At 42.3% G+C, this 20,377-nt stretch overlaps 1 protein-coding gene across 2 annotated transcripts in view; it reads right to left on the reverse strand.

The window, feature by feature from the left end:
• Nucleotides 1-20,377, reverse strand: part of PRKG1 (protein kinase cGMP-dependent 1) — a 1,188,324-nt gene that overhangs the window by 425,729 nt on the left and 742,218 nt on the right. For both annotated transcript variants that reach the window (XM_040624668.1, XM_040624667.1), the window contains exon 4: nt 8,053-8,158. In XM_040624668.1, coding sequence (XP_040480602.1) covers nt 8,053-8,158 — 106 coding nt within the window. The remainder of the gene's footprint in view (nt 1-8,052; nt 8,159-20,377) is intronic.

The following is a 20,377-nucleotide window of genomic DNA, read 5'->3' on the forward strand; positions in this document are numbered from 1 at the left end:
ATCAATATGGAGACATTTGTACAAATGCTCAAGGACATCACAAAATTAAAGATCATTTTTACAGTTTTCTCCCCCCTGGTGTCATCTTTAATGAGAATGGATCTGCTACCACAGCATGGACCGAACAGGCCGACAAACATGGGGGGACGCAGTGCTTCCTTGTTTATTCCCTGCGTTATTTCCCTTCAAATTAGAACTGTGCCGGCTTTGCCAGGCTAAATTCTGATGCAGGTTTCACCACCTTCCAGAAAAGATCTATTAAAGCTTAGGAGCTTAATAGGTCTGTAACTTCTGTAAAATTAAAAAATAAAGTCTAAAATCCCTAAAACTATTCCCACAGGAGCCTTCTTTTACCATCTCTCCCTGTAAATGATAGGAGGAAAAATCTGGGGAAAGTGGGATCCTGATTTCGATGTTCCACAAATATCTCAAGTTCATTAGACAACATTGTTCCTTACATGATTCGTGCCCCCAAAGTAGGATCTGGATTTCTTCAGGCTAACGTATACCAAAGATACAGTCAGTAAATGTCCAAATAGTCCGATTCCTCAAGAGATCACAGAACACAGCATTAGCAAGACCAGGTCTTGCTTAAAGACCACCACCTGCTCTTGAGACACTCGGGCAAGAGACAGAAAGGAACCCAGGCCAGATAGCCCACTGCCTGAATGTCTGACACCAGGAGATGAGGATGCTGAGCTCTTGGTCATGTACTATCTGTTTGAGAAATGATGGCACCTGCTTCCATACAGGTGGTGGCTTTCCACACAATGGAAGGCCCCTCCACGGAGTCTGTGCAAGTCTAGGACACCATCCCTTTCATTCACCATTGTTCCAAGTGACAGCTCTTAAGATATCAGGGAGCATTTATTTCTGAGAACATACCCTTGGGCGGGGGTGGGAAGGGGGTAAGAGCAAACAAAGGATTGCTGAGGTTTGAGTGAAGGGCACTATTAGAAAAGTACAATGAAGAGGAAACCCAGGTACACCAAGGACAAAGTCAATGAACTGCCCAAATCTCTGGGCAAAGTAAACGTCAGTTTGCTGAGAAGAGCAACAATGTGTTAGACCTGATATTTGAGTAGCCTGCAGCTCCAGAACCAGTATGGCATAGTTTCGGAGTACTGGTTCTGAAGCTATGGCCTCTACCCATGACTAGCTGTGGAACTATAACTCCATGGCCTCAGTCTTCTTATCTGTAAGATGGAAATTATGTTAGCACTTATTTTATAGATTTTTGTTGAGGATTAAATGCATCGAGTGTTTTGAACACTGCTTGGCACCTACTCAAACATTTATATCTTGTTTCCTAATTATAATCCCTCATAGTGGGAGGATCCCCTATTTTTTGCTTGGTAAAAACCGACCTTAAGTTCAAAGAAACTTGCCAAAGACAACTTACCTATAAGTGGTGAAGCCAAAATTTAAACCAGCACTTCTCATAAGTCAAACACTTAAAATATTTGAAATATGTAGTCTACCTTCATCGTATGTCCTAGCTCAGTGATTCTCCAAAAGTAGCTCCCAGATTAACAGCAGGAGCATAAGCTGAGAAATTGTTGAAAATGTGAATTTTCAGGTCCCACCCCTCATCTGTCGTGCAAAATTAACATGGCCAGTACAGCTGTGCACAGCTCCTTTCTCCTATGGGGAGTAGGACAACTTTAGCAGGGCCATTACAGAATATCCTAGAAGAATGAATAAATCATGGGAATGAAAGTTACAGCACAGGGAATATAGTCTATGATACTGTAGTTGTGTTGTATGGTGACAGATGGGAGCTATGCTTGTGGGGAGTGTAGTATAATGTATGGAGATGTGGACTCACTATATTGTACACCTGAAACTAATGTGTGTCAACTATATTTCAACAATAATAAAAAAATTTAAAAGAAATCCAAATATCCCAGAAGAATTGTGAAACACCAGAAAGGGCATTTAATAAAGACTGTGGACAATTTTACCCTGGAGATTTTTAACAGGAGACAGCTGACATTGTAAGACAGCTGAATTTCCAATTTTCCTGGGAGCAAAGAGCTGAATCATTATAGAGTCAATTTTCCATGTGACATCGGGCGACTCAACCAATCTGGGCCTCAGTGAGCAAAGTCAGTGTTGTCTCCTATCCCTTACTACAATATATTCTACTCTGTGAACTCTAAACAAACATACCCCCCGACTACTTTTATAAGTATGATGTCAAATAAAATATGCATCTCAGGAGTAAGGTAACTTGTTGAATAGAGTTACAAGAAAATGAAATTATTTTGTTTTCAAATTAGATCAGAGAAGGAAAATTTGCAAGGGTTTTAGAAATCTCATTCCAAGATTGAAAGTAAAAACATGTTGAGTATGGGCGGGGTCTACATGATTATCAAATTAGTTATATAAGTAAGGTACCTTTGTGGAGAGGGGAAAAAATATTACTAACCCACTCCATGTTAAGTTTGCCATAGCGAGAAGCTTCCACTGGAGTGCACGCCGGGAGCCTGAGTCTACGGATGGCACAACTCTCAGAATGGGAATTCAGAACCCAAGTTCTAGTCTGAGCTGGGTCTACCTAAACGTGAGCTTATTTTGCTTGAGACTCTGTTGTTTCACCTGTAAATGGTGCACAGGGATTAAGCTACATCCTATCTTAGATTTTTCTGAATCTGATTTTTTAAGATTTTTTTTTTTTTATTCGACAGAGATAGAGACAGCCAGTGAGAGAGGGAACACAAGCAGGGGGAGTGGGAGAGGAAGAAGCAGGCTCATAGCGGAGGAGCCTGATGTGGGGCTCGACCCCAGAATGCTGGGATCATGCCCTGAGCCGAAGGCAGATGCTTAACCGCTGTGCCACCCAGGCGTCCCTGAATCTGATTTTTTAATCCTCCTTGATCTGTCAGACCACAGAGGTGAAGACCCATCATCGCGCAGGCCCCTGCTGGTGGCAGGGGTGGCAAGAACCACCAGGAGATTAACATGTAAAGCAATGAAAGAGACGTTTCGGGATGTTTTGGTCTAAATATATAGACTGTAGACAGAAGTCATAGACCCAACCCAAAATGAAGTTATCCTCATAGTGAAGGTCATTCTGATACCAACGGGATGGCATGAAGTTTCAATACGAAATCATCCTTTCTTTTTTTGGGGGGGGTGGATCTCGGAATCACTTTCCTAATATGCACATGTTAAGTGCATATTTATTCAATGTTATATAAGATGTATATACAAGTATTACTGTTGGAGAAGAAGAGGGAAGAACAAACTAGAGTTGGGGCTTATTCCCCAGGGATGGAAATAAGGACTAAGTCAACTACGCATGATCAAATTGTGGCGGAAGGAGGACCTTCCTTAGTAGATCTAAGCTTTACCGAAGGCCCACTCCCCACCTTGACTCCGTGAACGCGGATGCCCCTAAGGCCCTGAGGGGCCATCAGCTTGGGACTTGGTTACCACCTAGCTTCCAGTGTCAGGAGTTTCTAGAGAAGTCCCACCGCTCTGCCTAAAGATCCAAACCACATGACTGGTCGTTTTAAAACTGAAAAATACTTCCAAGTTCTTTATGATTGGAGAGTCGACTGGGAGCCAAAAAGTCAAAGACCTTCAAAATCCCCAAACTTTAAAATTCAATTTCTTGAGCATACAGCATGGAACTTGGTGGCTAATACCATCAAGGCCTCTTTCACCTCAGAAAAGGCGAAATCAGAAATTTGTCATTGTTTGAGGGAGATCAGATTTGTGTTTTCCTGCCCCGCCAGGCACACTCTGTGCACCATATTATAAATCACCCAGGAAATACATCCATTCAAAGGGCGAGGGGTCTCAGGATAAGCTCTACTGCGAGGGGCCATGGTGCACACAGGCATGGAGGCAATGAAAGGCCACCCTGGGGCTGGCGCAGAGAGAATGAGGAAGAAGAGGGAGAGTGGTAAGAACCGGGGAAGGCCAGAAGCAGCCCTGGAAGGCAGGGTTTCAAAGACCCAGGCCTTATTTTAGGGGTGGTCAGAAGCCATAAAAAGGCTTTGTGCAGGAAGAGGACATGAGCCCACCTGCCTTACCAAGATCCCTTAGTGAATAGAGACCATGGTTTCTGAGGACGAACGGGATCCATGCAGTAGCCTAAACTCCAAATGGTCCCCGTCTCTCCTTTATCAGTGCGGCCAGCGACATAAATAGACATTCACGCTCATGGTCATAGTATCATCCCAGTTCTACAAGCGCACCTGGCAGCCACACAGCTGCCTTCTGCTGCTCTGGGATGGAAGCCAGTGCCAAGAGCGGCACAGAGGATATGCTCAGAAAAAGGCAACACGAATTAACTCTGGCAGTTTTTTGGCTCCTTTTTCCGAATCCTTCTTAAACAGCATTTTCCAGTAGCCAAAGAGGATGGAAATGCTCACAACTGGCAAAACCACCGCGGGACCTAGAGCAACTATGCCCTGGTTCGCAGCACTGCCCCTTGAATTTTTTTTTTTTTATTTTTTTTATTTATATTTTTTTTTGGTGCTATGCTTGCAGAGGAACATCTGTGTTTACATCAGGGAATGTTACAGAGGCACAAAAAAGAAATGGCTAAATATGATAAAAGACGTAGACTGAGAGTTTGGTGTGGCATTTAATGGCGAAAAGGAGGCCAACCCACATGACTGGGAGCTACAAAATGGGTAAACGCACTGGAATGAAAATAAAAGCCAACTTCGACAATCAAGGAAAATGTTTGCATTTTGGCCGTGCACGTGCATGCCTGGCGTGTCCCCTTTTCTCACCCTCCAAACCTACCGCTTACTCAGAAAAAGGAAGAGGAAGCATAGCATGGGGAGACGAGCAGTGACAGAAGATCATCTTCTTTCAGCCTGATTGGTTATCTTCCTGACTATCCCAATTGCTCTAGCTCCTTAACAAAATACAAAGCATGCCATAGCTATGGTAGAAAACTGGAGATGAACGCTTTAGCAAAAGCACATTAGAGGAAAACATCCCTTACCCACCCCCCGACTCCTGCCCACACACAGGTTGCCAGAGAACTTCGAAGAACTAAGTCCATATTTTTATAATCATACCATTAAGTGAGCCTTCCTAGACACGAAGCCATAAAGGAAAAAAGTTGGTTGACTTGACTACATAAAACTTGAAATTTTACATTATATAAAAGAGTAGTAAGCAAATTTTTTTAAAAAAATAGGGAAATAGGGGCGCCTGGGTGGCTCAGTCAGTCAAGCGTCTGCCTTCGGCTTGAGTCATGATTCCTGGATCCTGGGATCAAGCCCCATGTTGGGCTCCCTGCTCAGCAGGGAGTCTGCTTCTCCCTTTCCCTCCGGCTCATGCTCACATGGTCACTTGCACTCTCAAATAAAATCTTTTTAAAAATAGGGAAATAAACTATTCTTAGTTATGATAGAAATTTTTAATTAAGTTTGGTCATCTAAGTTTTTGACAATATCTATCATTTCCTTTGGGGATATTATACACATCTCTTAACAGCCCTGCAAAATAAATAGTTTATACAGGAATGTGAAGGAGAGAAGAGTATTTACTCGTTTCACTTCATGAGTGTACAATCTGGGCAACAGTACAGGGCCCAAGCTTACAAGATGACTACGCTTGGTTTAATACTATGCTGTCACAGTCTTGACATTTTTAATTTTTTTTAAAGGAGCCCTCAATCTCCATTTGTCTTTGGGCTCTGCGAATTGTGTACTGGTCCCATCCATACTGTCCTATAAATTACCTATCTACGAAATAAGTTTTGTGCCAAAGAAGGATACCAAGATGCTTAGGAGAAGTTTATAGCCTAGAAGTAGAAGTTTAGTAGATTATATAATAAAACAAAGAGACTGAGACACATGGTAGAGATGACGCTCCAACAAGGGAAATGATACTTCTTGGTGGAATGAGGTTAGGAACTGTGGAAGAGGAAGCTTTTGGTTGGATCTTAAAAAATAATAAGATTTGAACACTGATGGGAAGAACAAAAAACAGGACACAGAGGCAGTGCTCCGTATAAAAGCACAGGGACTGAGAGGCTGCCTGGGCACATGGAACTATTGGGTTTGCCTGCGGCAAGAAGACTCGAGGCTGGGAGAGCAGGTATAAATGGCTGTGGCAACACCTTGAATATCCAGCTAATGAGGCTGTGTATAATTCAGGAGCAGCCGTGAGCCTTGGAAGGGTTAGAGAGAACCAGGTAACCCATTTAGGAAGATGAAAGCCAGCCCCAGATAATGCTGGTCCCCACGTCACCTCTTTGGGCTCCCAGCCCAGTGCTGCCTTCACAAGTGACACGGACCTGATGCATTACAGAGTGGCCGGAGGGAAAGTGACAGTCCACGCCTGCCTCTCATCCTACCAGTTAGATGTCTCCTAATCTAAGCTGGCCAGCTAGATGCGTTCCCACCCTCTGGAGAACCAACCCTTATTGTTTAAGGTTTGAACTGTCAACAAATGTCCGTAGCTCTGAAAATACAACAGAAATGATAGTATATGCGCGCTTAATTAGAACAGTAACACCACCAACAACAGCACAGTGATTCTTCATCGCCTCCACTAGTGCCCGTAAAAAAGTTCCTGTGGGTCATGGGAGAGAGCACGGACACCGATTCCATTTCCGCGAGAAAACAAAACTACGGAAGCTGAAACCTACATCCCAAGTGCCCAACACTTATGTAGGGGAGACACAGAACAGGCTCTGTCCCCCACGCACGAGGATTTTATCAATTATAGTTGGGATCTTTCTCCATTAAACCTGCATCAGAAGAAATCAGTAACTTCCACTTTGATTTTGCATTTTTAAGTTTTTATCTCCTCAGTCTCTTCGTCTCTCTATTCTCTTTCTAATCCCCCCCAAACATACCAACATATACACATATTTATTGACATACACACACAAATATGGACCTATACAGACCCACGCGTGCACGGCACCTAATAATTTCCTTGCCAACTATACTGTATGCACTTCAAACAAATTTACATTGCTACTTCTAAGTGTTTTATCCAATCACGTTCCAGAAAAATTCCAACCCCCTGATAATTTTAATATATTACTTGGTATCAAATTAGAATTTTATTGTCACCTTAGCAGGAATATAAGCAGATATGTGGAAATGAAAATGAATAAACAATGAATCAGGAAATAAATTACATAAAATACTCAAGTAAAGACTACTAAAATTGCATAAGGAAATGCAACAGATACCTGTCCTGATGTATCACTGAAATGAAATGGGATTTAGATTTTTTTAGTTTCACGGAAACCATTTCTTCACCAAAAAATATATATATATAAAATGAAAAAGCCAGTTTAATATTCTAGCTCTGAAAAATGAGATCTTAAGCGACACTATACCCCCTCTTTAGCAAACAATCTGTATGTCACTATTTAAGGATGGTTCAGTTTCCAAAAGAAAAAAAAAATACTTTTTGGGGAAAAAAAGTTGTCAATATTCTTTTTAATGATAAAATAATGTGTGTGTGTGGTTTTTTTTAAGTAAGCTTGGAGGCAAAGAAAGGCATTTCAGTGTATATCAGGATATTCCTAAGAAAGAAAAAGCTGTTTTTTTTATTCTAATTTCCATGCTATACTGAATTATGGTAATACACGGTATCAAGAAAAGCTTTTGATATTTCAGAACCGCAACATAAAACAAATTTAATTTGGGAAATTAAACTCAGGATTAAAGGATAACGAGCTTCATCTTGGAACTTTTCCATCTTAGTCATCTGACCTTTAACATGGAATTTTACACAAGAGAGGATTCAATCTGAAGAGGTACTGCAGACATATTAACTGATTAATTGTTAGGAATGGACTTCATACCCCTTTTTGTTCAAGCAAATTCTCCTTTGTTTCTCTAAGCCTCACTCCTCCACGAGAACGTTCAGGTGAGTTTCACTATCATGGAAATTGGTACCAGAAACAGAAAGAATCCCATCCAAACTCATATGCTTCCACAAATCTGTAGGCTATGCAGCCTGAGATGAAGACAAAGCCTTCCCTGGGCTGCATGTCAAAGACGAGGGTTGCACAGATAATTAGCATCCTTGGAAGAAGAAAATAAAGCATCCTACCTTTTTAAAAATTCCATATATTCGGTATGCTTGATGAGTCCTGTCCTCATCATGATTGTTTGAAAACATTGTCGATCAATGGCCCAGAGTTTCACATTTACGAGAGCTGGAGAAGAGAAAAAGAACACAAACAGGGAAAAATTAGACAATTTCAACCATGAACCACATCATGCAGAGGAGAGGAGGGATTCAGGAGAGGTATGGAGAGGACGAACCTTCATTTACGGCTGATCCCATCACGCTATCCTGTTTTGTTAAGGAGGCAAGTATTCTTACAGGCAAAATGGACTTCGTAATTTTCCATCTAGTATTACTGCCTATTAAGATTCTTGTTGCTCTTCTGTCCTTAGGAAATGGGAATGCCTAAGTACACACTGAAAAAATGTAGTGCTTTCAAAACTATCTGTGAACAAAATCACATGGAGAGAAAGAAAAATTCACAATTAATAACACTCCCTGGTGATTAACCCAGGATGGTGTTAATGACTCAAATGATCACGTTTTCATTGTAAAAAGCAGAGGTGAAAACTCAATCTTCAGGCCTAGAGGTGAATTTAGTATAATAGAAATAATCGCGCAATGATTTCTACATGCAACTCATTTTTACAAATTGTAACCTGTGCCCAAAGTTGTCCTGTGAGGTTCCGTAGATATGTTTGTTGAATTTTAATTTCTAGTCTCTTACGTACACAGTCTTTGACAATAATAGTGTTGAAATGGAATACCACAGAAGTTCACCATTTGATCTATTAAGCACACAACTAAGAGACAAGTTTGGAAAAAGATGCTATAGGGTAACAAAACGATGTAATAAGATAAACTTAGATTTTAAAAGAATACACTAGAAGTCTCCATAACCGAATCTGTGTGATGGGCATACAAGATGCTTATTGAACTATGCTCTCTGTTTTTATGTATGTTTGCAAATTTTCACAATAGAAAATATATTTTTTTAAAGATTTCATTTATTTATTCGACAGAGATAGAGACAGCCAGCGAGAGAGGGAACACAAGCAGGGGGAGTGGGAGAGGAAGAAGCAGACTCATAGCGGAGGAGCCTGATGTGGGGCTCGATCCCATAACGCTGGGATCACGCCCTGAGCCGAAGGCAGACGCTTAACCGCTGTGCCACCCAGGCGCCCCCACAACAGAAAATATTTTAAGTTAGCACACAAATGAAGAAAGCCAATTCACAGATCATACCCGTGGGGGATGGGATAAGTAAGGACCATGCAGGGGTTGGAGCAAGACAAGGGACTAGAGACAGTTTATAGTTTAATGGACCAAACATGGAAAAATTGAGGACAATTCTCTCACTAAGCCCACTGAATGTAATGGATGGACATCTGCGGTAGGGGACAGGGGCAGAGTATTAGGCTGCAGGTGTGCCACATGGGGAGGGGCTATGAGGAACACAGAGCACAGAGGGAAACATGAGAAAGGAAATATGTTCCACAGTAAAGCGCTATCTTTGAATTTTACCTAATTTTTCCTCACAGAATTGTTGGAAGCTAAGAAACTAGAACGTGACTTCTCCCTTGGCCTGCTCTTTTATTGGAGAAAAAAGGTGCTCAGTTAATGAGGAAATGAACAAAGCAGCAAAGGCTGGTGTGCTCGTGGCTCCATGCCCGGCAGCCTTTAAAAATGAACCATCAAAAACAACACTCAAGGCACAGGTGCTCTCCAGCTACATTCTAGTGCCTCGGCTGAATGCAGGCTCCTTTCCAAAACACCTGTTCACTTGAAACAAACCGTACGACTGGATGACATGACCATGAAGGATTGCCAATTTAGGAAAAGATTCACCAGAAGGAGAGTCTTTTAGAAATGGCAGAAGCTGAGCTAGGAGAGAGATGGAGGAGGGGAAATTGGGTGGGGAGAGCACAAGAGCAGGGCTGGGAGGGGGCCAGGGACTCCAGGCAGGGATACCACAGACCTAAAAGGCTGAGACTCTGCGGGGTTGCTCCATATATATTTTTTTAATTTGGGGGGGTGCGGGGAAGGAGCATGCGTGCACACAAGTGGGGGCAGTGCAGAGGGAGAGGGAGAAGCAGGCTCCCCGCTGAGTAGGGAGCCACGTGTGGGGTTCGATCCCAGGATCCTGAGATCATGACCTGATGTGAAGGCAGACGCTTTACCCACTAAGCCACCCAGGTACCCTGGGGTTGCTCCATAATTTGAGAGCAGGTTGCTGCAGGGGGGCCTGGAAACCAGGCATAGGAAGCAGGGATTCATGTGATGACCAACAAAAGGCTATCAGCGATCTTAAAACAAAGGAAAGAACCAGAATTTAAGAATATACCATAGATACATCAAAAGTGTTTGAATGCTTACAAGAAAAAAACAATTCTGTATTCACCATCATTCTTAATGGTTCCTAGGTATTTCCAGTATACAAAGTCTTCCTCCAAAGGATGAATTAGGATACACCCATTTTATTTTAATAATAGTGGCAATGCAAGCAGTTGCACTATTAAATACATCCATCCTGCCTGTACCTCAAAGGACGAAGCAGAAGGTCTCAGGGAAGTCAAGCATGCATACACGGGAAGGCCCTGCCCAGGGCACAGGCTTCACCGGCATCCTCCCCGCAGCAGCGTATGAAAATTTCTATTACAGGCTCTTCCACCGAGAGAGCATCACAATGATAGCTGATAAAGACTCATCTAAGAGGGGCATAAATTGGATTCAGAAGCACCCGAGTCAAGCAGAAAACAGACCAGCACCATTGCTGCCAAACAACACTTGCTGTAAAAACCACAAGACAGAGAGGGAATAGGACAGAAACGGAGGAAAATGGTCCTGGGAATATGTTGCATGCACAGTTTCAAACAAGAAGTAGTCAGTACCAAGCAGAGGCCACGGTACTATGAGTTAAGTGAGGAGGGTCTCCGGTGGGGGCGGGGGTTGGGGGCGGGGTGGTGTGGTGTGTGTACAGGCATGCACACATGTGTTGTGACCAAGTTCTTTGTAACAGTTTGAATCTGAGTTCAGACTAGGAGGCCAGGCCCTGTCCCTCGTCCCTCCTGATGAGCCAGCTTTCTGCCCCATCTGTCACCATCTGTAGCACGTTACCCATATCGCTATTATCTCTGTGTCTAGATCAGGTTTCCTTAAGTTGGTACGTTACCCCCAGAGAAAAGTCCATATCTCACTTCTTTTAACTTCTCCCCACTCAAGAAATTAGCTTTTCATTTGATAAGCATTGGATTGGGTCTGTTAATTAATGTAATTTACGTACATAAAGTTGACCTAAAAAAAAAAAAGGCAAGCCCAGGTGGACTCTAATGTTACATTAGAATATCTAAAGTGAATTAATCAGGCCTCATAATCCATGTATTGAAAGATGAGCTCTAAAAGTCCACAGAATCCAGTCATTTCATTTTATCTTGTGATTCCTATTTACATGGGCTACTGGAATGCCTCTAAGTGAAACGGTTTCAGATATCTTGCATGATAATGAACATGGCTTGACTAGATTGCGAATTTGTCCATGACCTTGGGCGAGATGCCAAAACCTTTTCTGTATTCAGCCAATATACCTATTAGTCAAGTCAGCATTTCACAGGTGGGCAAGCATGACTAATAATCACCTTGCCTTGTTATCAAGAATGTGGTATTATCTGAGCTGTGATTAACGTCTTGCTTCTTCAATAGCTGGCTGGAGTGTAAGTCTAGCACTTCCATAACTTACCATTTGAAAAAAAAAAAATCTTTCCATGTACCTTTGATTTAAAATGGTATATTAATCTCTGTAGGGAAAAGGCACTTGACAAATAAAGTGCCTGTGATTTTCACCCTAATGATTACAGTTGAACATGTAAGTCTCAAGGGCATTAGGCATAGAAAGTGTTGGGAACGGGAGCTTTCCTTTTTTTCAAGTATGTAAAATTCTCTGCTGAAACGACGATCATTTCTTCAGCTTAAGGACCCGTTGAACTCAGAGGCAAACAGGCCAATTCCCATTCCTCTGAGGTCTCTAAGTGTACGAGTCCATTAAGAACACCTTCAAATAGGCAACCGTTAGCCCTGAATTTGCTTGACAAAGATGACCACAGAGGGGGAGCCACGAAACTGTGCTAGACTCTCAGCACAAATCTGGGCTTGGCTTAAATTCTATTGGGGAATCCACCCACTGTGCAAATCAAATTTTGGACGAAAGCCGAGAAAGCATGTGTGGGTATACAACACTTAAAATCGCCAGTATCTATTTGGCCCATATTTATTCTCTACCAATCTAGCCAATGCTGGTGCTACATATAGGGGGGAGAAAACAAATGTATAGCTCCTGCCTTTAAGCAACTTGTGATCTAGTACAGAGGCCACCAAACCTTCTTCCCTGCCACACTGGGCCCATGGTCAGTTTTTATACAGCATGTAGCTATGAATGGGTTTTCTATTCTCAAATGGCAGATTTTTTTTTTAAGATTTTATTTTTATTATTTATTCGACAGAGAGAGAGACAGCCAGCGAGAGAGGGAACACAAGCAGGGGGAGTGGGAGAGGAAGAAGCAGGCTCATAGCGGAGGAGCCTGATGTGGGGCTCGATCCCAGAACGCTGGGATCACGCCCTGAGCCGAAGGCAGACGCTTAACCGCTGTGCCACCCAGGCGCCCCTCAAATGGCAGAAATTCTTAAAAAGAAAAATTTCATGACCCATGAGAATTATCGGACACAAATTTCAGTGCCAATGAAACATCTGATTGGAACACAGCTGCGCCCATTTGTTTCCATATTGTCTCTGGCTGAATGGAGTTGTTTTGACAGATAGTATCTGGCCCTTTACAGGAAAGACGTGTCATCTCCTGGTCTCTTGTAATCGAACAACACATCAAGAGTGAGTATGAGCAGGGGGGAAGTATCCAGGCTGTGAGTACACAGCTCAGGCCTCCCAGACTCCCCTACTCCCTGTGGGGAAGAGCTGAGAAGGGCTGATTCAAGGCTCTGCAGAAGACCATCTTCTAAGGCATGGTTCTTCACCTGGTGCTATAGACATAATAGGTCTCCCCCCAAATTCAAAAGTTAAAGGCTTAATGCCCATCATGATGGTGTTTCAAGACAGAGTCTATGGGAGGTACATAAGTTCTGGTAATAATTCCAGTGGGGCAGGGCTGGGGGCGGGGGATTCCCCACACCAACAAGCAACTCTTAGGACACCAGTTTGATGTTCTACAATTTAACTCAATTCTGACACTATCTACCCAGAGATGGCATCAGACTCTGAAGTTAAGGTTCACTCTTGGAAAACTGCTCCCCTCCTCCTACCTTGAGATGCCAATCGACAGTCCCTGCACTTGCCAATAAGGACATGGAGAGATGTACATCACCATTACACATCAGGCAAGTGCAAATCAAAACCACAATGAGATGCCACTTCACACCCATTAGGATGGCTATTCTTAAAATAAGTAGGTGTTGGCAAAGATGTGAACAGATTAGAACTCTCATGCATTCTTCGTGGGAATGGGAAATGGTGGAGATACCATGGAAAATGGTAGAGCGGCTCCATAAATAGAGACTTAGCATAGGATCCAACAATCAATCCTGCTTCTAGATATATACCCAAAGGAATTGAAAGCAGGAACATGAATAGTTCTTTGTACACTAATGTTCACAGCAGCATTAGTCACCATAGTCAGAAGGCTGAAATAACGCAAACGTCCTTTAAAGGATGAATGGATATCCAAGATGTGGCCCATACATACAATGGAAGATTATTCAGCCTTAAGAAAGGAATGAAGATCTGATACATGCTACATCATGGGTAACCACCATGGTAACCAAGAAAATGTCCTACTAAGTGAAATAAGCCAGACACAGAAAGACAAGCATTGCATGATTCTATTGCCATGAGGCACCTAGAATCATCTGATTCGTAGAGACAGCAAGTAGAATCGTGGTTACCAGGGGCCGGGGAAGGGGATAGGGAGGTGGTGCTTGATGGGGACAGCTTCAGTTCAGGATGAGGCAAGATCCCCCCAGAGGGATGGTGGTAAGAGCTACACAACAATATAAATGTACTTAATGCCACGAAACGGCACATCTAAAAATGGTTCTAGTGGGTTATAGATTATGTACATTTTACCACAATGAACAAAAAGTTGATCAAAGGATTTACTTTGCCCAATACAACATGTTTCATGTTTTGATTTTTAATTTTCCGCGACACACTCACCAATATTTAAAGAAAGACACTGACACGTGGTATTTCCAAGACAAAGTTCAAATTCCATAGGCAGAACTAGTGGCATTTCCCACGTCTCCCCATCCTCAGGCTTGGCCCACACCCTTCACATTAATGCCTATCTGCCCCAGGCCCTGCTCATGCTGATGTTCATCCCCGAAACTAGAGGGACCTTCTACCCTCTTGCCTCCTAAAATGCTCATTCATCCCGGCAAGGCTCAGCTCAAAGTTACTTTTATTCTTTTCCCTTTTCAGATATTTCCAAGTATTTTGCGAGCTTGTTTATATTTCCCTAGCCCTTGATAATTTTAAATATGTGCTGTCCAATAGGATAGCCACTAGCCATATGTGGTCACGGAGTCCTTAAAACAAGGCTTATGGACATTGTAATGTGCTGTCTGTGTAAATTACACACAGAATATGGAAGACTGTAGGAAAAGAACATAAAATATCTTATAATTTTATATTGATTACTTGTTAAAAAATATTTGATGTATTAAGTAAAAATGTACTCTAAAAGTTACGCTTTTTTGCTTTTTAGTTTATTTTACTTTTTTTATGGTTGGCGCACAACGTGATATTAATTTCAGGTGTACAACATCGTGATTCAATTTCTCTATATGTTATGCTATGTTCACATACGTAGTTACCATCTGTCACCATACAACAAAAGTACAGTATCAGTGAAGATATCCCCTATGCTGTACCCCTCCTCCCCAGGACTTCTTCATTCCATTACTGGAAGCCTATCCCTCCCCCCCATTCACCCCTTTTGCCCAACCCCGCCCCTCTTCCCTCTGGTAATCATCAGTTTGTTCTCTGTACTTATAGGTCTGATTCTGCTTGCTTGTTCATCCATTTGTTTGTTTGGGTTTTTGTTTTTAGAGTTATGAGCAGAATCATACAGTATTTGTCTCAGTCTGACTTATTTCACTTAGCAGGATACCAGCCAGGTCCACCCATGTTGTCACAGATTGCAAGATCTCATGCCTTAAGGCTGCATAATATTCCATTTTATCCTTTTTTTTTTTTAATGTCACTCAAGTTGGATGAGTAAAATCTGGGTGAGGGGGTGTATTTACCTTTTGTGAGCTAGCTCATATTTCACATTAACAAAGTGAATTTTTTTTATTTTAATTTTTTTTATTATATTATGTTAGTCACCATACAGTACATCCCTGGTTTCTGATGTAAAGTTCGATGATTCATTAGTTGCGTATAACACCCAGCACACCATGCAATATGTGCCCTCCTTACTACCCATCACCAGCCTATCCCATTCCCCCACCCCCCTCCCCTCTGAAGCCCTCAGTTTGTTTCTCAGAGTCCATAGTCTCTCATGTCTCATTCCCCCTTCTGATTACCCCCAACCCCTTCTTTATCCCTTTCTTCCCCTACCGATCTTCCTAGTTCTTATGTTCCATAGATGAGAGAAATCATATGATAATTGTCTTTCTCTGCTTGACTTATTTCACTTAGCATTATCTCTTCCAGTGCCATCCATGTTGCAGCAAATGTTGAGAACTCGTTCTTTCTGATGGCTGGGTAATATTCCATTGTATATATGGACCACAACTTCTTAATCCAGTCATCTGTTGAAGGGCATCTCGGCTCCTTCCACGATTTAGCTATTGTGGACAATGCTGCTATGAACATTGGGGTGCATATGGCCCTTCTCTTCACTACATCTCTATCTTTGGGGTAAATACCCAGTAGTGCAATGGCTGGATCATAGGGTAGCTCAATTTTTTTTTAAGGGACCTCCACACTGTTTTCCAGAGTGGCTGTACCAACTTGCATTCCCACCAACAATGTAGGAGGGATCCCCTTTCTCCACATCCTCTCCAACAATTGTTGTTTCTTGCCTTGTCAATTTTTGCCATTCTAACTGGTGTGAGGTGGTATCTTAGTGTTGTTTTGATTTGAATTTCCGTGATGGCTAATGATGCTACAGATGAAAGACTGGTATCCAAGATCTACAAAGAACTTCTCAAACTCAATACGCAAGAAACAAATAAACAAATCATAAAATGGGCAGAAGATATGAACAGACACTTTTCCAATGATGACATACAAATGGCTAACAGACACATGAAAAAATGTTCAAAATCATTAGCCATTTTATCCTTTTTTTAATGTGATTACCAGAAAATTTGACATTACATATATTGCTTACGTCACGTTTCTATCAGTCCGTACTGCTCTGGAATAGCAATACTCATCATTTCTTCACATGCTTTTCTTGTTCTTTAGGATGGCACAAATTCAGAGCTCACCAAATATTTTTCAAATTGAATTGCGTGTGTGTGTGTGTGTGTGTGTATATGTGTGTAACATTCTGTCCAAATAAAATCCATTTCTATCCTACTTCATAGGAAAATCACCAGAGACCATCAAAGTCCCTATGGGGAGAAACCGTTTTGAGTGTGAAGCTATGTCTGACCATCCTTCCCCTGCAGTGAACGTCAGTGTTCTGACAAGGATTCCAGAGTAACTTATTCTTCCCCATGTCAGCCCCTGTCTGCAAGAAACATTTTCAGAGAATAGGTGGGTCTCATTTGCAACTTTCCATTGATCCATACTTTGTCTAAGTGGACTGGAAGCTTCTGAGGGCTAAATGCATGAGGAAGGACAAGGAAAGTTGTCACGAGCTCACACTAGAACTTCACCTTCCACATTTGAGAGTGCCAGCTCACACCATAAGGGTGCTTTACTACAGGCTCAAGTGCTCCCAGAAGTTTCATTTTACCACCACCCCCATCTCCCAATCCTTGAATCATCTGTGATCCTTCAGACACGCAGAGTGACAGATCAGATGCTTGGAGGGGGTCCATGCAGCCCACAACTTCTTCCCAACATTATTAAGGCACATGTGAGCCTGAAGTCAAATTCCAACTGCCAGAATGTTCTGAGACAAATGCTTCATATTTAGAAAAGGCCATTTGTTGTGTCCAATGCATCTGGAATACAATGAAGTCTCCATTGTACATTAATTTCCTCACCGTAAGTATGGAGGTGATATTGTAAACTTTCTTGCCTAGAAAAAGTATGTATTCTATTAAGATAATGGATTGTAAAGTTGAACACTGCAGCTAATCATTGCATTATAAACTTAGAAAAATCATTAGCAGTGTCACCATGTCAGCATGGCAGCTACCTCAATGAAACCAACAGAATTGGCTTACAATTCTCTACATTCTGCTCAACTTTATACTTCATTTCAAGTAACCAATAAGGCCAAGTGGTGACTTTTGGAAAATACGAAAACATGAGCTATCATAATTTTTACTCTCAAATGTTAAGGATACTGCAAGGACCAAATGAATGTTGATATTTTTAATACAGATAGGATACTAATGGGATGATTTTGAGTACCACTGTTGAACATTTACTCTAGGACATAAGAACTTGATGTCTGTTGCATTTATGTTAGTTTATCCTATATTCGTTGTGTGATATATTCTTATCCCCTTTCTATCAATATGGGAACAGAGTCTTAAAGAGACTAAGTTTACTGTTCAGTCACACATTAGTGGGGCTACTGTCATTCTGACTCCGAAGCCTGGGTTCTATTTACGGACACATACATGCTTCTGAAACTGGGGTAAGAGTATCTGCGTTCCTCATTCTGTTTTTCTGTCCCATTTAACCACCCTACCCATGGTCATTAAATACTTGGAAATCAAAAGAACAAGAGGGAATATATATTTCCATTGATTAATAATTGAGGTGAGGAGGACTTCAGCATCTGGAGAATTCCAGCCAGAAGCCTGTAAACACTAAAACCTAGGAGCTGATAACTAACAAGTTCTGGGGGTGCAAAGCTAGGGCTGGGGGCTATGGCGACAGGGAATTCCCCAAGTGTCCCAGTCTTTCCCCATGCAGTCCTTGTTCCCGATACATTGTATCATCTTACATCTGTCAAACCAAAGGGCAATTATTTAGAAACCTGCAGACACCTAGCTCAATAAAATTCGGTAGTGGGGGCTGGGGGTTGCAAGGAAGGGTGCAGGAATACCCAAGCAAATAAACAAACCTGAAGTCATCGGAAACAACCACAGCATGAAGCAAAGACCAGGTATGGTGGGGGAAAGAACAGGAAGAAATGGGGGAAGGAACCCCTACAAAACAGGTGGCTTTCTGTGTAACTCAGATCCAAATAGGGACCAAGAGTGAAGGTGAGGGGCAGAAGACCCACAGGTAATAGCAGAGTTGTAGAAGACTAAAACGCCACTGGTTCTGTTTAGTGAAGTTTAGTAAAGATCACACCATCGTTTGGGGAGTTACTTGCAGAGAAACAGAGGGAGAATCGATTCTAGTCATTGCTGGACCTTTCTAAGTACTCATCCTCATCCTGTCACTCCACACACAAAACATTAAATGGCTCCCTACTGCCAATAAAGCAAAACACCTCCACCCTTGCACTTAATCCATATTTAGAGCAAAGTACCTTCCTAGTTTCATCTCGTACAATCCCTTAAACACATTTGTTTCATCCCATGATTCTAATGTCCAGCTTCCAAACACACTCTCTCTTTCCCTGCTCTCAGTTCTTGGATCCAATTATTTTTCTCTACTTATGACAACTCTAGTAGCTCTCCAAGTCCCAGTTCAAAGATCACTTTCTCCATGAAGACTTTCCAGTTCACTCCAGCTAGAACTCAGTCAGTGAGTCAATCTGTGTGTGTGTGTGTGTGAGAGAGAGAGAGACAGAGAGAGACAGACAGAGAGACAGAGAGAGAGAGAGAGAGAGAGACTTCTGATTGTGTCTCCATCGTGGCTATCACAGTTCTGCCTGGCTTCACAGGTATTCATGTATATATGATTTACATCACACTACAGTCTTATTGTGAGGTCTTCACAGTACCCATCAAAGGTTGTAGGGTAAGTAAGGGACTAGGTTTCAAGTGGGATACAATCTGGAGAAAAGATGAAGCCACAGAGGATATTCAGTGTGGGTAAGAGGGAAAACTCAGTAACTGTCCTAAAAGATTCGATGGGGTTTATTAGATACTGAGTAAATTCAACAGAGCTGTTTTAAGTGAATTAAGGGCTGGTCTGAAGTCAGGAGCTGGGAGACGATTACTGCAAACATCCTATGTGTTTGCATTTACGGAGACTTCACCACATGCCAAGAACTCTACTAGGTACCAGTGACACAACGATAAACAAGACACAGACCTTGAAGCAAACTTTGACTTTTCCTCCTAATTCACACACGCACTTGATGCCAATAGCCTTAATTGCTCCATCTCAAGCCAAATTGGAGCCAGCCCACCATGCACTGTTTCTGGTGGACGAAGAAACAATTCCTTCTGACTTGTCCAGGAAAGAACTACACCAGTAATTAGAATTCACAGTGTTGGTAATTAAGACTCGATGTAAAGCCAGAAGGAGTATCACACGAAGAAGCTTCCCATTGCAGGAAGTGCTCTGGTAGACTTGCTATAATGGGGGAGAGAAGATTCCTGAATCAGACAAGGTGAATTGGTGGGACGCCTGAATCACTCCGTTGCTTAAGCGTCTGCCTGCCTTTGGCTCAGGTCCCCCTGAGCAAGGAGCCCACCTCTCCCTGTGCCTGCTGCCCCCCCTGCTTGTGCTCTCTCTGAAAATAAATAAAATCTTTAAAAAAAAAAAAAAAAAGAAGAAGAAGGTGAAATGGATCACCTCAAAGGAGCAACTGAAGCAGGAGCTAATAGATCCCTATGGAGAGCAGAGAGGCCTAGATCTGCATGAAGTACATGACGATATTATCTTGAGACAACAGCCCCCCCCATATGGGGAACTGTACAAAAGGATGGTAGTTTAGTGATAAGCAAATGTCTAGAGAAAGGGTAGTACCATTTGTTGACTTTAATGCAGGAAATGGAGACTCAGTCAATTTATGCACAAACTTCAAGACTCAGGAAAGTGGAAAGGGGTGGGGGAGCACGAGAGTGCAGGCTGGAGAGTGAAAACCAGCCATGTGGGGCCTGGCCTGTGTGAGTATCTTTACACCACAGAGGAACTGTGGTACCTGGGACAAGTAGTTTAGGCTTCGTCAGACTATTTGAGGAAACAGATAATAACAGGGCCTCGTGAAACTGCTTTCAGATAGGAGTCAGATGACTGCGTAGACGCACAGCAGGATATCAGGCACCT

Source organism: Ursus maritimus, unplaced genomic scaffold (assembly GCF_017311325.1).
Source record: "Ursus maritimus isolate PB19 unplaced genomic scaffold, ASM1731132v1 scaffold_7, whole genome shotgun sequence".
NCBI lineage: Eukaryota > Metazoa > Chordata > Mammalia > Carnivora > Ursidae > Ursus > Ursus maritimus.